Below are 22474 nucleotides of genomic sequence, written 5' to 3' on the forward strand. Positions count from 1 at the left end.
TAAGTTCCATGTCAGGATATATTTTAGAATTGACCAAAAAAGTTAATGTGGACTTTAGGTGCAATCAAGTACTCTTTATGAACTTATTTCACAAGTAATTTGTATGGTTCTTCTATCATTTTTTGTGAAAAACCGCTGAAGATCTTAGCCAGTGATTATGTTTCTTTGCTTTATCAGGAGAGATACAGCCTGAGGAAAAATAAGGCCCTACTCTTGAGTTGTTCTGATCCGAATCAACCCATATGATTACCTCAGCATTGGGGACAAACACTCGCAGGTGCCCTGTCCCCTCTGTTTTATCATAACCCCACAGATATGCCAAAGTGGAACCCTTTAATCATATCTCATGCTGGGAAGGGTGCCCTTCCTTGGTACCAAACCCTTAAAAGGAAAGAACCAGGCTCTCCTCTCCCCTGTCACTCCCTCATTCAAAGGAAATACCTAAAACCTGAGGGATAGAAAAGTGAGATAAGAAAAAGGAGAATATTTTCCAAGCTTCTTAAAGCATCAAATCATGATGTATTTCATCTCTGCCAATTCACATGCAATCAACCTGGGAAATTATACTTAAAAGCCAAAGGTTGGAGCAAGGATCTTTGCAAATGATGACGCTCTATGATTTAGGCAGGTCTCATTCTCATTGCTAGAAAGAAAAATAAAAGAGGAAGACTAAGATCAGACTTGGAATATTTTATTAAAAATAATTTTTTTCTTGTTTTGGTGAGGAAGATTGGCCCTGAGCTAACATCTGTGCCAGTTGCCCTCTGTTTTGTATGGGGGATGCTGCCACAGCATGGCTGGATGAGTGGTGTGTAGGTCTGCGCCTGAGATCTGAACTGTGAACCCCAGACCACCAAAGTGGAGTGTGTGAACTTAACCACTATGCCGCTGGGCTGGCCCCTATTAAAAAAATTTTTTTTAATGCAGGCCATTTGACTGGTGCGGGTGGGGCCTCCAAGGCTACATGAGATCGGATGTGGCAAAGCCGTACAGTTGGGCTGTTCTGGGAGGAAGTGGGGCACAGTGGTTCTCATACACAGTGAGCAGAGGTTTGGAGTCAGATAGGCCTGCTCGAGAGTCCTGGTGCTGCCACTCACCTGCCGAATGGCCTTGGCCCTGTCAGTCAATGCTCCAAGCCTCAGTCTCCTTGTGTAAGATGGTACTCATTATAGTGCAGCCACCTACAAACCATGTGGTGAGATAATGCACACTCAAGTGCTTAGCATAGTGCCTGGCACATTCAAAGCACTCAACAAACTTTAATCATTAGGATGCTTTGAGCTTTCTTGTCACTCAGCTAATTTCAGCACACCAGATTCTGCCGCCCCAATGAGACAGTCAGCATAAAGTAAAACAGAATAGGATGAATTACTCGACCACTCAAATCAACTCTTTAATGTAAACAAGAGCATATTTAATGTTGCTACTTGGAACAGTTAACAATCGACATACAATAGTCTACAAAAAGGTACTGTGAGTTTTGAAGTGGAGGAAGCATACTCCTGAGTCTAGAAAGGCAAAAATAAATATATACTCATGTGGAACATACATTGCATGGATTCCAACAAAATGACGTATTTTCACTTCTTACCCCTGCAAGGCTGACGGGGGTTGGCTTCCTTCCTACCCACTTTGCGGCACAGCAGCCCCATTCCTCTCCTCTCTCTGATTCAATTCAACACAACTTTGTTTAGCTTTGTTTAGGTCTGGTTCCTTCCCTGCGCTGGGCCCTGAGGACACTGAGACGCTCAGGAGGTCACTCTGCCTTCAAGAACTCATAATCTAGTAGGGGAGACAAACATCTATTGGCCTCAGTTTCTGCCAGATCCCATCACAGGGGAGGGTTTACGTGTGGATTCCTGTTCTCAGATGTGAGAGTTTCCAGGGGAAGCTTTAAGCTTGCCTCCTGCCGACAGGCTCATCTGTGTGTCTGCCCAGGTGAAGGAAAGCCATTTGACTGTGCCCTCTCTGGCCTGGGCTTTCTCCTCCCCTTCTGCCATGGAATCACCTCCTCTTCCCTCACCTAAAGTCAGGTAACGGGCCCTTCCCATTTTCAGACACACCCCCACCCCCATCTCCCTTCAACAAGTAAGAAGGAAAAGCTTCGGGGACAGCCAATTTTAGTGAAGAGAAATTTATTCCTACTACAATGTTAAATATCCCCACCACCACCACCAAAGCCTGGCCTGAAGGAAAATCTGCTTGTTGGAAAAGAGGGCAAGGATCAACAGGGATATCAGAGAATATGAGCTCCCATCACCTCCCTGCTTGGTCAGGTTTCAGGCCCTTCAACCCTCTGGAGACCAAATGCAGAGAGCTGAATACAGAACTCTCAAGTCAAGGGACACGGGTGACACAGAGGCGAGGACAAGCCTTTAAGCTATCAGAATGGGAGGGTGTCCCTATTTATTCAGTATTTCCCTGATAACTTTTTATCCCCTAAGCAATTGCTGTACATTTCGCCTGTTCTCTGTGCGTAGAATTTGTGATTTCTTTTTGACTCAGTTACTTCATAGTCATGAAATAGTAAAAGCTATAAATTCCTTTTTCCCCGTACACATACATATCTAGACACCTTCTCAATTATTCTGATTAGATCCTAAAATTATGTTCCCATCCCAACTCAGTTTAGAGCTCAAGTAACAAATTCGCCAAATTCCCCTCAAACAGAACTTTGAGCCCGCTCTCTTTCACAAGACCCGCAACCAAATGGGAGCCACAGTGTCGGAAGAAGCAGGGTAAGTGCACACGTTTCTGAATGAAAATGAGACGCCCTCTCTGCTGGTCCAAGTTCTGCTGCCATTACTTAGAACAGTCTGATTCTCTACCTGAAAGGTTCTTCCTTTTTGGTGAGTGAGAGAGAAATATTTAGTGCATAATGGGAGTTCTTTGAGTGAAAGGTAATATCGTAAATAAGAAACACTTCTTTCTTTATAATTAGGGAGAAATATAGTGACAACTGTTTAAAATCATTACGCAGTAGTAGAGGATCTTACGTTATTGAACTGTATTTTATACACAACTCTGAATAACATCTGGGTGGAAAATTAATTGCAAGGATCAATTTATGGTCATTTAAAAAAAATTTGATTATCTAGTAAAATCTAGCAGGCAAGCGGCTTCAGCAAAATTATTACTTCAGGTGAAAATAACACTACAAACACATGGCAGAGCCCCAGAAGATTATTTCACACATACAGAAGTTTGTTTGTAAGTATGGAGCAAAAGACTTTCCAAGTGTGAAAACTAATTATATACCAGAGCTAAACATTTTGTTATTATTTAAATAAAACATGTCTTTAAATATGGAATTCTTTGGAAAACTCACTTCATTGTCCAAAATTATGCAGACCATTTTAGTTTTTTAATCGAACAAGGAATATGCATTATAGCTTCCCAGGGGATCTTCCAATTGAACTGGGCAAAGAGTTCATCTGTAGAGCGTACTTAGGAAAAACATCCAATGGCCGAGGCCCAGCAACAACTGTATCCAAACGAAAACGCTGCTGGGGATGCACCCAGAAAGAGCATCAACCCTTGCTGACTTCTCTGCTCTCCCCGTCCCCGTTAGCCTTTAGGGTGAGTAAATGAGTGTTGGGTGAAGTCTCTTGGGGTTCAGAAGATCTTGCACTCATTAATGGAGAAGAACCTCCTTCTGTTGCGTCTCCTGGCTTGGTTGACGGCAGTTCGGACGGCACACTCAAATACCTGCTGTACCCCCCGGTTGCTAAGGGCTGAGCACTCCAGGTAGCCCTTTGCTCTCACATCCTGGGCCAGTCTCTTCCCTTCTATGGCATTGATGCAGGACGCCCTGTGGGGCCCCACCTCCCGCTGGTCAGTCTGGGTGGCCACCACTAGCACGGGGGTACAGGGCAAGTTGCTCCTGATTTCACCAATCCACTTGTTCTTCAGGTTCAGGAAAGAGTTATGGTTGGCCACGGAGTAGCACATTAGCACCACATCTGCCTGCTGGTAGGATAGCGGGCGGATGCTTCTGAAGGCATCGTTGCCAGCTGTGTCCCAGAGACCCAGGCTGATCTGTATGCCATCCATGAAGACGTCCACACCCGTGTTCTCATACACTGTGGGCTTGTAGGCCTCCGGGAAGGTCTCTGAGGTGAAGCGCACCAACAGAGAGGTCTTCCCCACGGCAGAGTCTCCTACCAGCACACACTTGATGGAACTCAGCATCTTCCCAGCCTGCATCCTTAGTTATTTAAGACTTCAGAATCCCGAGGAAAAGAGCCCTCAGTGGGCTGCTGGAGCAAAGGCCATTCAACAAGGGGGATAAAAACCAGATGCGTTTGTGTTCTCAGGACCTCTGACAGCAACTTGCAGAATGTTACTTCTCCCCATCCATCTGAGGAAGACGCACGATCTACTTTGAAAACCTCCAAGGGCTAGTCTTCAACTGGAACAGAAAGAGAAGGGGGAAAACTAAGTCTTTCTCTTTTGATGACGGGGCGCTTCCTCATTGGCAAACTGGTTAAACATGACACCCACCTCAGTGTAGCCGTCAGACCCCACTCGCCCAACCCACTCTTCCCCCCAACAAAGAAGCTTGGATCGGTTATCCCCCAGCACAAGCACCCACAGCTCCACCCAGTCAAGAAGCAGAAGCTGACTTTATCTCTAAAATCAGCCTAGTGATAAAAACACAAGCAACCGCTCTGATCACAACATGAAAAAGACCTCAATAGCAACCTGGTGTGTGAATGAGACGTTGTCAAACAGCTCTCTGTTGGCTTCTGCTCCAAGAAGCGAAGGCACCTGACAGCGCTCCGCGTCCCCTTCAGTCTCTAACGCATCCCAGCCACTTTGGGAACTGCAAGGAAGAAAAAAATGTAATAAGCGGCAGATACTATAAACACTTCCCTTCATCTATTGGTTAATCAGCCAGTCCTTGGTTTATGTGGGAATTTGAGGTTGAAGACAAGAAATTACCAGAACTCTAAAAATTTGCTATGATTTTTCCCTTGAGGTTTTTCCAAAAACTGGCTACAGATGTAATGGAAAGGGCACTGTCCTTGGTGTTTTCTGCATCTGAAATAAGACTCCATTATCTCTACAATGACAAGGCTTTGAGACACGTTACTGGATCTCCAAGCCTCAGTTTACACCTCTGCAGGATTGCGATAAATTTAGGAACCGCTTCTCAGAAATGTTGTAAAGATTAAATTCTCTTTCTTTCAATGTCTCTGGACAGCTACCTATATATCCGGAATTCTGCTATGCCCTTGGTTAAACCAAATAACTTTCCTAAAAGCAACCATATTTAGTGACTGTCACTTAAACAGGGCTACATAAATATGACGGAATCTGAATTTCATAAAAGGATCAAACAAATTCTCGTTTACTGCAGGTGAGAGAGCTCCAGACAATGAGACCAGCCTTGGGGACAGCGTCCGTCTGCCAAAGGACGTCATCACAAGGCCAGCCCAGCTTCAAAGGAAATGTGTTTCCGATCAAAATTCTAAGTAAATGTTATTAACACAATCTGAACTTATAACCTCCCACACTGGCAATCTTCCGACATGTCACACGTAATATAGTTTTTAAATAATTTTTAACACAATTTTTAAAAATTACTCGTCTAAATCCTGACATTCCCTTCCAAGACATTTTTATCCTTGTCAATCTGCTGTCTCTGTTTCATTAAACATAACAGCCTTTGCAAATGAGTTAATCAAATAAATAATAAACATCACTTTCATGTGCTCACTTTTTTAACCACATATAAGTTGGATGACCTTGGCCAAGGTACTCAAACTCTCTGAGCCTTGGTTTCTTCATAAAAATGAGAATAAGAAAAGTACCTTCATGCAGTTATCGTAAAGATTTGTCAGTGTGCGGAAAGTCTGGCTTAACCCAGAACCTGGCACATGGGATCTATAGCGAGGCACCATATTTTTCTATTTCTACTACTATTTATTTAAAATGCTAAATATTGCATGTCCATAGCACAGGGGCTGGGATGTCAAATTTGCTGCTGGACTCTACCTAAAGACTCACATCAGGTCCTTCTCAGACACCAGGGTCCTGGAAACCTCTTCGTCACCTGATCTTTGAGCAACGTTTCCTTGGGAGCTCCACTGGGTCTCAACTTCAGCTCCTTAGACCTACGAATGACTTAAGTGGATGCATCTGTGACCCCTCAGCACTTAGTCTGGGCCAAGACCTCTTAAGATATTTTTTAAGTTTGACTTTGACCCCAATGTAGCAAAACCAGAACTAGGAAAAATGTGCACATGTCAGGATTTTGGTTATTAAATAAAATCTTTCTAATAGATCAAGTAAAGCCAAATTTCCTAAGGAAACATCTGCAAAAGGAAATTAATGAGGTAAAATCATTAAGAAGACGGGCTCTAAAATCTGACAGATCTAGAACTGAATGCAGGCTGCCCAACCGACTCCCTGTGCGGCAATCTTGGAGGAGTTTCGTAACCTCCCTGTGCCTCAGTTTCCTCTGTAAAATTGAGGAAATAGTATCTATAACACCAGGTTGTTGAAATGATTATGTGCTTAAACATAAAAAATCCTTAGCATGGTGCATGATGCAAATATACTGTATGCACACAGGCAACACTGAGCAAACACACAGTAAGAGTCCTTATTATTAATGTCATTGTCAAATAGTAACTACTAAATATGATGGTAAACAATTATGAATTATAAGTAGGGAATTTGAAGTAGCACCAAACAGCTTTCTCCTGCAAGGGGTGCCCTGGGTATTTTACGCCAAGCTATGACTACAAAAAATATACAGATATAGGATTTCTTCTGGTAGCATAAAAAAAAAAAATGAGCAAAGAAATTCGTGTCTGAGTTTTACCACGCAGAGAGCTCCAAAGAATCAGGCTGGAGAAAAGGCTCTGTTCAGTCAAGTGACCTTCCTTCCCCAGCCAGTTCTGGCACCAAGAGGCACATCAAGTTAGCTCTCAGGGCCTCAGTTTCTCAACTTGTAAAGTGGTTAGATGAGATTAGCTTTCTCTGTGGTTCTATCAAAACAGGCCAAAGGAGAAATCTTTATTGCCTGCCACAGTGAATACAGGAACATAAACCTCTGCCTTATTCCATAGCAGTAAAGACGGATGATAAACCTGGATGATATGCATAGCCTTCAGCAGATGGCTAAATATGGAGCTGGGAGAGGAGGGGCAGGGAGGAGCTCCAGTCTAGATTAGAGCAATACCCTATATAGACATGCCAGATCAGACAGCGTGCCACATGTGCCCAAGACGGAGCCACTGGGTCACATCGTCAGTGTGGAAGCCTAGGGGGCTTGATTTCAGTAAAATTTCTCCTTAAAGGGAGAGATTCTCCCTAAAAGGGCTTTTGGGTGAAAAATAGAAGCACGTTTTCAGCAGTATTTCACAAGTGGCTAACTGGCAGGGGCACCCCAGTCATATGTCTCTCAGTGCAGAAGAGTTACCAAAAGTGACTTCAGACAGCGTGGTGACTGATGCCACAGTGTGAACCTTTTAGGACTTAAATCAGATTGGAATTAAGGAACCTTCAATCCCAAATCTCTCAGGTCTCCATAACTTGACTTCTCTTCCCTTTCTCCTCTTTTTACCATTTTCACAGCAAGAATGCCTTCAACAGGCCCCAACGGTTCGCACACAGAGGAGGAGGGAAGGGAGGCTCAGTCTTGTGAAGGCAAAGGTGTCGGGTGCTCCTGTCTACGACAGCAAAGGGTCAAAGGCCGACAAAAGGGAGAGCGTAGAGAGGAGGCATCTAAGCCACTGCATCTCCTGGAGAGCTGAGGGCTGTCCAGTAGGAAATCCTGGTTTCACTTTAGCCTCAATTCTCATCCCACTAACAGACACCCACTCTTCACTATCACTCTTTCTTCAGACACACTCTGTGCTTCTCTATTTGCCTGGAAAGTCCTGCCCTCCACCCACCCCTCAACTCCCACCTCTTCTTGAGAGTCTCCTTTGATCGCTGACCCTCTGGCCCTGCGCCTCTAACACAGCCATCATCACACTGCCAGTCATCTTGTGCTTATCCCTCGGCTGTAAAACGGGAATAAGATCCGCCCTCCCTTCCTCACAGGGAGCGTATGAGGATCCCCTGCAAATGATAACAATACAGCAATAATTCGGGCTTGTACTTTCACAAGACTGTACCTTTGGAAAGACTCTCTGGTTTGCTCTGCGAGGAAGCCCCTTCAGAACCACAGAGCCCAAAATAAAACTATGGTGAAATTAGGATGAGCTAATTATTATTATGGCAGGTTTTAGGTTATGTGGGCTTTGATTGAGGTGGCTTACTTCAAAATGCTGATAAAATCTTCACAGTCTTTCAAAAATATGAACCCACGGCAGCCAGCGGCCAGGGACAGCTTGTCAGTTACAGAGAATGCATCTAAATGTCATCCTGCTCAGAAGAGCTTTGGTGAAGGACCTGCGCTGGCAGCAGCCGAGTCGCTCATTACAGAAATTGATTCTGCTGTGAGTCTGACACATTCCCAGGATTAGGAGATCATCATGCTCCTCAGCAACTCATCTCCCACCAGCGCCTTCCATCCGCGAGCCCTCCACAGCCTAGCAGGGAGGCCGTGGCATGAGCAGGCCTTGCTCAGGATGGGTGAACCCACGGAGAGCACCCCATCTGGCAAGGGCGGCTGGGTGCTTCCTTTCCTTTCTTTCTCTTGAGGGGAAAGAGAATCAGTTCAAGAAATCTTAAGCAACTTACTAATAAAAAATCGTGACCCTCTCTAAATTTTATCACTCCAAGCTCTTATTCAGTTTTCATTCTCTAATGTATATATACTTGTGTATATCTTCTAAGCATTTTTTTCAGATTTTAAAAAATTTTTATTTTCAACATAGTCTACATACTTGCCAGGTTTTCAATAAATAGCTTTCCATTGTTTCAACAATTCCTAATTGCACAGCAATTCCCCACTGCTGGCAGAGGCTTTGAGTTAGTTCCAGTATTTCAGTAATTACAGTCCCAGTAACTGATAACTGTACCATTTTATATATATACACACACACACAAATATATACATATATATAAACATACATATATAAAAATTACTTTTATGTGGACAATTTTCTTGGGGGATACATTGACACATGTGGCATTACTGGGTCATTTTGTGAATTCTGTTTACATTATTAAGCATCTTCCAGGGGCTGTACCAAGTACTTTGTTGTGTATTATTCATTAGCTGTTTTACTCATTTTAAAAAAATTGTTTAGGGCTTCCCGTGTGGCAGGCACTGTAACAGGTCCTGAGAGCATCATAGTGAAGAAGAGAGTTGATGCCTTCATGGAGATTACCATTTCGCCACTACAGAGCTTCAGGAGGATGAGAATCTTGCTATAGTCACACAGCGAGGAAACAGCGGAGGTAAAGTTAGACCCAAACAGAGTCTGACCCCAAAGCTGCAGCAGCTCCACGTGTCCTCCCCACCCCGTAATTCCTGTCAGTCCTATCCGAGGCATCTCAAATAAACTACGCTTCCTAAGCAGACCGAGTTTCAAGACATTTTTCTAGCCATCCCCTCCAACCAGGTCCCTACTCGTATTCTCCCCCTGCAAAGAAGGAGTTCTTGATATTTTACAAGAAGTGTGCCGGGTCTTGATCTGGAAGCAGGGCCCACAAGTGTGTTCAGTTTGTGAAAATTCATCAAGCAGTAGACCTAGGATGTGTTCACTTGTCTGTATGTAGATTAAACTTCAGTAAAAAGTATTTTTAAAAATAAGGTTACTGCCACTGCTGTGACCATCTTCTCAAGTAGTATTTTATCTTAAGTTTCATCTTGCAAGAGTTCATTTCACTAATTCTCAACCCTACTTTAGTAATTCCCCTGAGTGTTTATAATTGCTACAAATAATGACTAAATCCTCCCTCAAAATCACAAAAGGAAATCATTTTTAAATCAGTTTATTTTTATACACAGATCATCTCAATTCCAAATGGATTTTGTTCTGAAAGTTCACTTGCAAGATGCTGGTTTGCAACTTTCAATACATGTTCTCCAGAGTCAAGGTTCTAGGCCATATTTACATTGCTAAGCCTGAAGCCTATTTAGCCCCATTCTAGTTTAATTAAAACAGAACATCACCAGGCCCTGAGGCCTCCCATGATCCAGGCACCCTAAGCCTCTCTGAGTCATGAACCCTGCCCCTCTGACCCCAGGCCAAGTAGAGACCATGGTACGCTTCCCCTCCTCTGTTCCAGGTACCCTGCCCTGACTGGTCCCTTCTACTCCTAGGAGCACAATAATCGAGTTGTCACCACAGGTCTACAGTTCTCAATTTGGTCCAAGTAGAGAGCCAAAAACAAGACCAGGCAGCCAGGCAACTACCCAGAGCACCATTAAAAGACACTAGAATCTCGTCTCAAAACTAAGGTGATGGGAAAATGTAGTTACCACAGCTTTTCTCAAAGTGGTTGGAAGGAATATTCTGAAAAACTACTTGGAGTTGAGGGTGCAGCCCCCACGGGGCATGCTCTGGGAAGGTCCCAGGTCTCTGAGCCGCTCTCTGAGGACTGTGAATCGCTTTTACTGAAGGACTCATGTCTTCCCCATTAGCAATGCATGTTTGGGGCCCAAGCTGAATTGTTCAAGCACAGAGAAGAGAGGCAGATATATGCATATCTAACCTTTCTATGACATAATGATGCTATAAAGCAAGGTTGTCAGACTACGCTCACCCACGGGCCAAACCCTCCATCAGTTTTTGTATGGCCTGCAAATTAAGAATGGTTTAGACATTTTTTAATTGTTGAAAAAATCAAAAGACCAATATTTCATGATCTGAATATTACATGAAATTCAAATTTCAGCATTCGTAAATAACATTTTACTGGAACACGGCCATGCTCTTTCATTTATATATTATCTATGGCTGCTTTCTTGATACAACTCAAGGAGACTTTATCGCCCACAAAGCCTAAAATCTTGACCATCTGGCCCTTAACAGAAAACGTTTGACAACCACGCTGTATAAAGAGAGGTGATTCAGCGTAAGGAGAGCACAGACTCTGGGGTCAGGCAGGCTTGCGTTTGGCTCCAACATCTGCCACTTACTATGTGATCATCGGCAAATTACTTAACCTCTCTCAGCTTCAGTTCCTTTGTCAACAGAGGCAGTATAGCACAGTGATGAAGAGCACCGACTCTGGGACGGTACTGCCTCCCTGCTCCACTAACTACTGGCTGTGTGATCTCGTGAAAGTTACTTAACCTTAGTGACCAAAGTTACTTGGCCGTAGCTTCTCTGACTGTAAACAGGCAGTAATGATAGTACCTGTCGTGCAAGGTTATCGTATGGGATTAAATGGGTTAGTGCATGTCAAGCACACAGGACGGTGCCTGGCACAGAGTGAGTACTATAGAAGTATTTACTATTATTTACCTTAAAGGGTTGTTGTAGGATTATAAGAGCTAGTGTATGTCACGAGCCTAAAACAGTACCTGGAACAAAATAGGTCCTCACAAACCGTAGCTGCTATGACGATGCTGATAGAACCACTACTATAAAACCCAGAAGAGGGAGCAATGAATTCTCTGGAGGTGGGAGAATAGAGTGGTGATTAGGGAATCCTACATTTAAAAGGTGATATCTATACCATGCTAAGTGAAAGAAGTTAGGTGGAGAAAGTTAAATGCCTTATGATCTCATTCATAAATAGAAGATAAAAACAACAAACAAACACAGAGAGACAGAGATTGGACTGGTGGTTACCAGGCGAGAAGAGGGGAGGGAGGAGGGAGAAAGGGGTGATTCACACACGTGTGGTGATGGATGGTTATTAGTCTTTGGGTGGTGAACATGATGTAATCTACCCAGAAATCAAAATATAAGGATGTACATCTGAAATTCATATAATGTTATAAACTAATTTACCTCAGTAAAAATAAATAAATAAAATAAAAGGTGATATCTGATCTGTAGGATGAATAAGATTTTGACAAGCAAAGAAGGAGAAAAAAAGACATGGAGAGGAAGCATGTGCAAAGGCCCAGCAGCAGTGAAGTACATGTTTGGGTTGGGGAAGTGGAAGTACATAGTTCAAAGAGGCTGCACTGAGGGATGCTCAGTGGGAAGTAGGAAGAGGACAGTGGAGGGAGTTATGGGAAACGAAACTGTGTTTGTTTTCATACAATCCAAAATTGTTTTTAGCTTGTCAGCATTTATAGCATACCGTTAACTCCATAGCCGATGAAAATCTCTGGGCCTTTTGCACGTATACTCTTACCCATCCACTCTCTTTTCACTGAAATCCTACCTGTTCACTAGAGTTTTGGGGCGCCTGTTATGCGTCAGACATTGTGCTACACAATAGGGCTGATACCAAGTTGAATAAGACGCAGTCCATGCCCTCAAGAAACTTCGAGGCTAAAGGGCAATTCAAGCATAAAACTCAACGAGTGTCCAAACGAGGAGCACATCAAGTGCCAACAAAGTAAAAAAGTGCTGCTTGGAGCAGGCAGGAATCAAGAAAGCCTTTGCAGAGGCCACAATATTAGAACACGGCCTAAAAACAATCGAGCTTGAGATGCACAGAGATGAAAGGGAAAGAGAACCATGACCAAGGGAAGACGAACTCTTGGGGCGCGTAAGAGGACGGCGAGCAGCTCGGCTGGGCTGAGATGTAGAGTCCAGAATGGGAGATGAAGCTGGGCTTTAGGAAGCGCATTGCTGAGGCAGGTCAGGCTGGATTACAAGGGGAAGGCTCAGAGAGGCGAGTTTGGAAGCCCCTGGAGGAATACAAGAGAGTGGGAACAAGGAGGCTTTATCTAGGAGGGATGCTAGGAGGCTAGAAAGGAGGGGAAAGGGACCTCAGAGTATCCGTGAGTTAGAACCGACACAGGCCTGTGATGAGAAGACTCTGAGGCCCCAGGCTGGGGGCCTGGGAGGAAGCCAGCGGCAAGAGGAACTGCTGGAGGAGAGACGGGGCCGCGAGACCAGGCGGAGAGTTCAGTGTCTCAGACCGAGGTGCCGAGAGATTTCAGGAGAGCCCAGGGGCTGTGGGCACATCAGAAGTGATAAGGATGAGTGGGAAGGGAAGCAGTGGTGGCAGCCAGGACAGTGTTTATTCTTTCCTGAACTCTCATGTGAAATACTCAGTTGCACACGTGTTCTTGTCTACGCTGTCTATAATGGGGAAAAAAGTTATCCAAGAAAAGGTGGTTCTTGGATAAACTACTTAGTTTATTCCTATGATCAATATCCTTTAAAATAGCAGTGTAGAGATACATTAACTGACACAGGAAAAGCCTCCCTAAGCTGAATGGGAAAAAAGCAGGTTTTAAAATATGTCCAGTATGATTCCATAGATACGAGAAAGTCTAGAGCAATGTGTCCCACCATGCTAAGGCGAACTGTCTCAGGTCCCGGGACTGTAGGTGAGTCTCATTTTCTTCTCCTTGCTTATGTGCATTTTAAAATATTTCTGCAATAAGCGTGTGTTACTTGCGTGACGTTGAAGTGCTTTGAAGTGTTATTTCGTTTTTTAAGTTTGGCTTGGAAGGGAAAGAAAAGGCTGATGTGAGATCCCCTGAGGCTATAGAGGGTCTCTATGAGCCCCCGTCAGTGTCCAAAGACAAAAATTTTCTAGATCTGGACAGCTGAATTTGCTTAAAATTCCTAGAAGCACTATCTCTGGCTTCTGGTTCCTTTGTAAAGGTCTGTCATGGAAAGAAGACAGGCAGAGCTGAGTAATTCTGCCTCCTCTCACAAACATTCCAAGCCCATCTCTCTTCTTCTTGCTCATAAGACAGTTTTTAAAGTCCTTTTTATATTTCTTAGATATTCAAAGAAGTTTGCATATGCCCTGGGTATTAGATGACATTAAGGAACTCTTGGTAATTTTCTTAGGTGACAATCATATTGTGGTCATATATATTTTTACAGTCCTTATCTGAGAGGAGAAACGAATATGGTGTCTGGAATTTATTTTAGATCATTCCAGAAAAACAACACAACAAGAAGTAAGGATGATAGATGAAATAAGTTTGAGAAAATGTTGAGAACTGCTGAAGTTGAATGATGGGTACATGTGGGTATATTAGTCTATTCTCTCTACTCTTGTGGATGTTCAAAATTTTTCATGATAAAAGTTTTAAAGAGTGGGGTCTTTTGTTTTCTGTAGCATTTTGTCCAAGCTGTAGTTTTATTCTCATCTTTACTTATAGAGAAAATGCAGAAAAATATCACCCCCCCAAAAAAAGTATAAATCATGCAACAGTGATTTTTCAAGTATTTGAAGGAATGTTGGTGCATCAAATAACATGAGTGACGTAGAGTAGACAGTGCAAAGGCTTACAGCCTGCCTCCCAGTGGAAGGGATGTGGAGGAGGAAAAGCAGCAGCCCTCGGGAAGGAGCCCCACCAAACCATAGAAAGGAAAACTGGAGCTTCAAGTACACGCTCTACCTGCCTCTCAATAAGACATCATCATCTGTGCCTGGGAAGTAAGTGTCTCTTCTAGAAAAATTCTAACCAAGGGCTACTCTTGGAGTACTTTGAGATTACCTGAACTCAACTTCCTGACTTGTACAATCACCTTCACTAAGGAGGGCCCTTGGCCCTTCTTTCTCCAATTCTGCAGAATTAGCTCTTTGCAAAAGAGCAAAAAGTCATAATGAAAATAACTGAAAAAGAAAAGAAACTCAAGAGTGAAAACGTATTACCTATGCAAAACCAGATCACAAGTCAAAGTAACTATGAAAGTGACAAAGACCCTCTGACCTGGTGGTCCTTTTTGTCTGAAAAGGTGAGGGGGCACTGGGGCATTTCTGCTTTAGGATTTAACGTTTTCCCCTTAGACTTAAAACCAGCTCCCTGTCCAATCTTTACTTACGGTGAAAATATGAAATCTTCCTAGTGTCTGGGTAGACCTCCACCAAGCCTGGATCCCGCCCAGCTCTAAAGCAACACCTATGACGAAGAAAACCATCACATCCCAGGGTTTCCCCATGCCCGAACACAGCAACCACCACCACCACCTCTCAACACGCACATTCAAGCCATTGGTGGTGAATTCCCTCTCTTATTTGCTGATCCAATCAGACTGAAGATGGCCTCCCCATACTGGCTAATTTCTTACCTCATTTTCTCTGGACCATTTCTACTACACCTTTTTTTCTGATTATAAAATACACACATAATGTAATATATACATAATGTGTATAATACATACACATTATAGAACATTTCAAAACTACTGAACTATCTAAAGGACAACTAACTAGTTAGAGAAAACCAACTACCACCTAGAACCAAAACTGTGAGATATTAGTGTGACTTTTCCTGTTTCTTTTTTTCAGTGTGTCATTTTTTTCAAAACTAATATCCTAATTTATACATAGTTTGGCATCTTGCTTTTTTTATTTAAATCTACATCATAAATATTTCCTATACCATTAAGATTCTTCAAACATAATTTTAATGACTATATAATATTTCATTATACGAACATAATATTTGCTTAACAAATTGTCTATCGTTGGACACTTAAATTGTTTCTAATTTTTACTATAACAGCACTGAGTGAACATTTTAAAAATAAATTTGTGTAAATATATGATTATTTCTTTAGTATAAACAGATATGAGTGCAATTACTGGAAAAAAAGAGATGAAAAACTTGGACCAATTTCTAGTCCATAAGCAGTGTATCAGAGTGTTCATTTTATCACACTATCAACTATCATTGGATATAATATTTGCCAGTTTGATCCATTTTCATTTGCATTTCATTTATGACTAGTGAAAATTAAAATTCATCTGTTTATTGACCACTTATATTTTTTATTTTGCAAGTCATCTGTTCTTCCAACTTTTCTAGCAAGGTGGCCATCATTTTTCAATGATTTTTAAAATCTTTTTAGAGATAAAGGATATTAATCTTTTCTTGGTTAAATAAATATGTTGCAAATTTGTATATATATATATTTTGTGCCTGTGTATTCTGGGAATTCCCCAAATTCCTGGCACTCCTCCATCATTGATCAACCCCTAAACAGAATGTAAAATAGCATGTCCCCTGATGTGGAAAGAAACGTAGCATATTTCGACGCCTGAAAGGTCATCTAGTTCAACCCACTCATTTCCCGCATGAGGGAACCAAGACCTAGAGAGGAAAGTGGTTTAGCTCCTGGGGGCTGACTTGAGGCCGAGAAACCAGATTGCCTGAGTCAGCATTCTTTCCATCTACACAGGATTTTTTCAAATATATATTACGTCTACCTTTTACATCCCATACTTAATTTCCTTAATATTTTAAATGCAAAGCCCATATAGATAACTTAGATAGATCTTCCAAATTGGTGATATTTTACTCAAAAGCTGGCTCCCAGTTTTAATATAAAAATACTTTTCAAACAGATATTGCCTTTCTCATTAACTTCGTTTGAGAGATAGATCATCTTTCTTTAGGGTAGATCATTCAGCCTTCCAACATTCTCCAGAATTAGGATAAATCCTTAATTTACAAATTGGTCAAACTAGAAAAGAAGTCAAGGTATTTTGTTCTGGATATTTAGCCCAGAGCGCTGATTAGAGTGAGGTGATTTAGTTTTCAGGTTCAACATATAAAATTGCTGATATTCCATAGTTTGCATAGAGCCCAGGTTGGGGAGTCAGGGTCTTGGTTAGATTTTCATCTCCATTGCTGATTAGCAGAATAATTTTGGGTAAGTCACATAATCAGAACTGCAAAATGTGGGTAATGACGCGTAGATTCTTAAGGCAGTTAAAAAGAATCTAGCTCCCATGCCCAGTGGAGTGCCTGACCCTTAGTGGATAAGGATGACAATAAACACTCACATGGTACCTACAATTGTCCAGACACTATTTGAAGTGCTTTATGAAAATTAGCTCATTCATCATGGCGACAATACTATGGCGTCAATACCATTTGTCTCATTTTACATCAGGGGAAACTAAGGCAGAGAGATGTAAGGTAACCTGGCCAAGATGACAAGCTAGTGAGGAGGGCGGCTGGGGTTTGAACCCTGGTAGACTGGCCTCCAAGCCCACTCGTAGAGCTGTCTCTACCTCCCCTCCCACTGTCTTTCATTTGGGGGCAGCCTACCTATCTTTGCAACCTTGATGAAACGAAGCAATCTGCTAGGATTTGAATGTTTGTGTGCCCCTAAAATTCCTGTGTTGAAATCTAAGCTCCAAGGTGATAGTATTAGGACATGGGGCCTTTGGGAGGTGATCAGGTCATTAAAATGGAGCGCTCGTGAATGGGATTAGTGCCGATCTTGGATTTTCCAGCCTCCAGAACTGTCAGAAATAAATTTCAGCTGTTTATAAGCCTCCCAGTCTATGGCATTGTTACAGCAGCCCGAAGAGACTGAGACACAACCCTAAAATAAAGGCAGGCGGTGCAGAGGGAGAGCTGGAAAGACGTTTTTCAGCTGGTGGGTGATTTCTTTCTTACTACAGTCCTGGTTTCTAACAACATTTAAAAGATTTCTCCCTTACGCAGACACTCACACACCATTGGTAGATGTGTAAAAGAGTGCCATCTTTGTGAAAGGCAATTTGACAGAATCCAGCAGTGCACTTAATGTGTTTGACACCCAGCTGATCATTTTTTAATCTCCCTTATCTATGACAAAATTAGTTTCAGTAATAATGTGTAAGAGTCAGGAACAATCATTATTTTCCTGATTCATTCTTTAGCTTTAAAATGAACAAATAACAATTTAAGAAAAATAAATTTCAACTTTAAAAGTATTGTTCAAACACAGTAAAATATTTCATGTATGAACTAAAACTTGCATTTATCAGTCAAAAATATTACACTTTGCAGTTTGCAGTCTGCTTCACTGTTTTACATTTAAACACCCAGCTCCAGGAAGTCACATAGAACCACAGAACTGAAGTAAACCAAGTTCTATTTCAGAGTGTCTATAATCATTGTGCCATCACTCTTCATTTCTAATCTACTGTTTAAATTTAGGAATATGTAGTGCCATAGGGATGGGAATTGCGATCTGCCCCTGAAGTCAGCTCTGATGGAATCCATACACACCGCTAATAACTCATGCTGACTTTATCACTGCCAGCGCATGGTGATAATAAAAAGCAGCCCTACAATGGTTTTATCATGGGTTTCAAATTCTCAGCGGATGATGCACTCCCTTATTGCTGGTGCCTAAAGTGGACACCCTCCATACCCTGCCTTTGGCATGCCCTTGCCAGTAGCTATCAAAATTTTAAATGCATGAACTTTTTAACCCAGCAATTCCAATTCTTTAAACACATTGCCCTGTTGTCCCCACATAAGTAGTCAAGATGTATATGCAAGAATTTTCATTGCATTATTCGTAACAGCAAAAAAAGGACTGGGCATAATTGAAAGGTCCATCAAGAGGCAGTGGTTGAATTAATTCTGCCATGTCCATACAATGGAATCGGATACAGCTTTAGAAGGAATTAGGTCAGCCTATATGTGTTGTGCAGAAAGGGTACTCATGATATATTAGTAACTGAAAAAAACAAGCAGTTGAATAATTTGGTAAGGATCCCATCTATGTAGAGAAATAAACGCACAAGCCTGATGTGATGCCCTTAAATGCCCAGAATGGGCAAAATGGGCAGAAGGACATTGGTCCAGGCAGAGGAGACATATCTGTGCAATGGTGGGCAAGTCCAGGCTCACTGTGAGTTCTCAGCTCACCTTACACACGTCCCTCCATAAATAAAACTGTACTGGGGGGACGGAAGTTATGCCTGAGTTGTCTAAGGGAGAAGAGGAGCACAGAGGAATACCCTAAGAACACAAGTTTGCACAGCCTTTCTCGGGTTCTTTAAATCCCCTTTTGGAATATAGATGTATGCACTTTCTGCATGGATTATATTGCAGATATAACACACAGCAGTGGGATTAAATACGTCCCTAGATCTCCACTTCAGATCAAGGACTTGCAGAAACTGGGAGAAACAAGTCCACAATGACCCTGACGCTATCAGGATCCTCCAGAGCCAAGTTCTTTTTAACTGTTAATTCATTGCTTATGCATACATAATGCTCTATTCACATTTAGTTCCAAATGCATAGAAGTCTGAAAAAAATGACAGGACATCTCCCTTTAATTGGCTTTTAACTAGGCCTACTTTTAAAAAGCCTAATGAGGACAGAAGACAATAAAGAAAATGTTAATACAGTTTACACTAGGCCTAGAGCTTTTAAAAAAAAACTTTTGTTACTTAGTTAATAATGTCTCTGACCCTGACATTTTTGTTGTTTTGTTCTCTGTTGAAGAAATGACTTCACGCAGAGAGGTATGTGATGGCCTTGCGAACGCAGAATGCCAGGGCTGTATTTTATCGTCAGAAGGTCCCATAGAGCTGGAACCTTAGAGATTAAAATCCTAAATTAGAGAGAAAAGGAACAGTGTTCTGCATACAAACGACCTCACGCTCAGCTTCATCCCACAAAAAATTAAAATTAAAATAGATCAGTACTATAATAAAGGTAAATGCAAAATGCCAAGAGAACACTGAGGACAGACTGCTTGAATCTTGGAGGGTGGAGGGGGTGGAGGAGGCAGAGAGGACTGACATTTGAAATGAGTCTTGGAGGAGGGGGAAAAATGGGATTGGCCTACCACGTGGAGACAGAAGAAGCAGCCGGCGCCCAGGTGTGCGTGTGGGAAACGGCTGTGTATTTGGAGGGTAGAGTTGCCTTTGGCAGCTGAGGCACAGGTGGGAGATGACGTTCTGCATAAAATTACCTCCATCCAGCCGCCTCTCTCTTGACCTTTCTCCTACTTCACCCAGCCATTGCTGCCATCTCTCAGGACTGTGTAATATCCCCCAAACTCCCCCTGCCTTTCCTGCCTCAATAACCTGAAGCGTGCTGTTCTCACCTCCTGAGATAGATCTTTCCTGCTCTGATGCTTCCTGGTAAAGTTCTCCTTGCCCAGAGCCCAGCTCGAATGCCACCTCCTCCATGAGGCCATCCAGAAACTCACAGTAAGCACTATTTTTCTCCTTTATTTGAGCTCACTTGTCACCTTTAAATGTTTTTATATTTGCTTTTTTGAATAGTTAATACACGCCTATAGGAAAATTTAAAGAGTGCAAAATGAAAAATTTGTCTCCCTCCTATGCCTGCCTTCCAGGATTCCAGGCCACTTTCCCAGAGGCAACCATTGTACGAAATTTCTCATGCACTTTTCCAAAGCTGTACTTTACGGCATGTATTCACATGCTTGTATGCGTGAATGCTTATGTGTAATTCTCATACACACACACTCTCACTCTTTTTTTTATATACTAACCACAGCCTACTATACTATACTCCCTGACGCTTTTCTCACTTAATAATATAATACGAAACTTTTTCTTTATCAGTAGATTTTGAGTTGTCTGATTCTAAATCCCTTTAGTGGAGGACTAAGCAATTGCTCCTCAGTTATGCAACAAACCTGACAATATAAATTTAATACTAACTATAAATAGAGATCAGTGTGGTGGTCTAGACTCTTCCTCACTGTGTTGCACGTAGAGGCAGCTCGCAGTGGACAGAGCCCTGGACTGCGAGTCCAGTTCCAATCCTGGCTCTACCTCTCACTACGTGACCTTTACCCTCTTTGCACTCCACTTAGCCTCTTCAGACTTCAATTTCCTCATCTCTCAAATTAAGCATTGAACTTGATGGGCTCTAAGGGCCCATCCAGTGCTGATATTTCATGTTTCTATGAAAGCACTGATGTCACATGATATCCCTTTGAGAGCAGACGTTAATAGAGGAGAAGGTGAAGGGGCAGACAGCTCAATGTTCCTGCCAAGGATGGTCTTTCTCTACTCTCAGGCTTTTCCTCTCGCCTCGCCTTGCTTGCCCTTCCTTCCCCACCCCCTACTTTGACCTGGAGCATTTGTGCTAAAAAGCCCTCAGCCTGGGTGCATCAGCCAAGCTAAGCACAACGGGCCTCAGCAGGCGTCTGATTTCAAGACTAAGTTCGGTTGCAACTCTCTTAGATTTATACAAGATAGAAACAGAATTTGGACCTCTTTTCCTGAGAACATGTCCCAGACCATTTTAGAGTTCACTGGCCTAATTCGTGACAGAGAAAACTTGCAAATACTGAATACCTTAGACAGCCTGATTGGGGAAAACACCCAGCCCCTTTACAGACCTCACCAGGAAAACAACTAGGTGGCCAAGGTGGCCGAGAGGTACAAAGGTGAGCATCATTTAGGCCCCACAGCCTCCCTCAGTTCTCTAAGGCATCCTCATGGCCTTCTTGGGCAAAAAAGCAGCCATTGGTCATATCACTCATTTGCTTCCCAAATGTCCACACCAAGGACAGACATTCTCAGGCCTTGTAAAAGCATTCCCCACAACCTTAAAACAACCAAAAACTGCTGACGAGATGTCCATGGGGGAGCAACTAGTACAGGTCCCAGCAGGGAGAGGAATTGGATAACCATCTGACTTGCGGCTCTCGCCAGGTTATCCACAGCACGTACCTGGAGTTTGATGTTCATCCCTTATGCCGAGTCTCGTGCCTCCATGCAGGTATTACCAACATGTCTGAAGGCAGGAGGCAAATCTTAAATCTATTTCTAGCAGCAGGGACTTTCAGAAACCACACTCCCTGTAGAATTGACTTGCCATTTCTATTCATTCTTGCTTTCATTTGTCTCTACTTTTTAAATACGAGACAACTTGTCGCACAGGATAACTTTTCAAAGGAGGAAAAAAAACCACACACCTCTTTTATCATTCAATTCCTTATTCTTTTAGAAAAATATTTAATAATATGGAAAAAAACCCACACATCTCTTTTATCTTTGAATTCCTTATTCTTTCAGAAAAACATTTAATAATGTGGAAAAAACACACACCTCTTTTATCACTGAATTCCTTATTAGTCTAGAAAACCATTTAATTCTGTGGAAAAAAGTATATGACAACATTGTTACATGAAAAAAGCAAGTTCGAAGCAGTATGTGCAACATCATCCTGATTTTTCAATAAAAATAGAGAGAGGAGTAAGGAACTATACCAAGATGTTAACAATACTCTTATTGGTGCAAGTATGGATTTTTTCCCCCTTTTTTGGGTGCTTATCTCTATTTTCCATATTACCTTCATAAACATATACTGCTTCTGTAACAAAAAAAATTGTAAAAATAACTCATTATCCTTTGCAAAAGAAAATATAAGTGTGTCCTGCAGTTCCTTCCTGGGTAAAAGTATCATTTGCTAGTATCACGGGATAGTCACTTTCAAGAAAGCATGGCACAGGAGGTCTGGATCACGGGTCAAATAGGCCCCCGATTAATGAAAGGACCCTGACCAAGTCCAGGACACCCCTCCCGCCACAGTCACCTTATCTGTCAGATGAGCAGATCTCACTGGTCTGTAAGTCCCTTTCTTACTCAGGCTGGAACTCCCCAGAGCAGGGCTCTTTCAGACACTACCCACATTTTTACAAAAAAGAAAAACAAAACCCTTGGAATATTCCAGTGATTTGGATTG

The 22474-nt window shown here is 42.3% G+C and overlaps 1 protein-coding gene across 3 annotated transcripts in view; it reads right to left on the reverse strand.

Annotated features, from left to right (window-relative positions):
• Positions 1-1380: 1380 nt before the first annotated feature.
• Positions 1381-22474, reverse strand: part of RHOH (ras homolog family member H) — a 38411-nt gene continuing 17317 nt past the window's right edge. For all 3 annotated transcript variants that reach the window (XM_008524032.2, XM_008524033.2, XM_070615098.1), the window contains exons 2-3: positions 4705-4825; positions 1381-4411 (exon numbers count right to left, since the gene is read on the reverse strand). In XM_008524032.2, coding sequence (XP_008522254.1) covers positions 3616-4206 — 591 coding nt within the window. In that variant the 5' untranslated portion in view covers positions 4207-4411; positions 4705-4825 and the 3' untranslated portion in view covers positions 1381-3615. The remainder of the gene's footprint in view (positions 4412-4704; positions 4826-22474) is intronic.

This window comes from Equus przewalskii, chromosome 3 (assembly GCF_037783145.1).
Source record: "Equus przewalskii isolate Varuska chromosome 3, EquPr2, whole genome shotgun sequence".
Taxonomy (NCBI): Eukaryota; Metazoa; Chordata; class Mammalia; order Perissodactyla; family Equidae; genus Equus; species Equus przewalskii.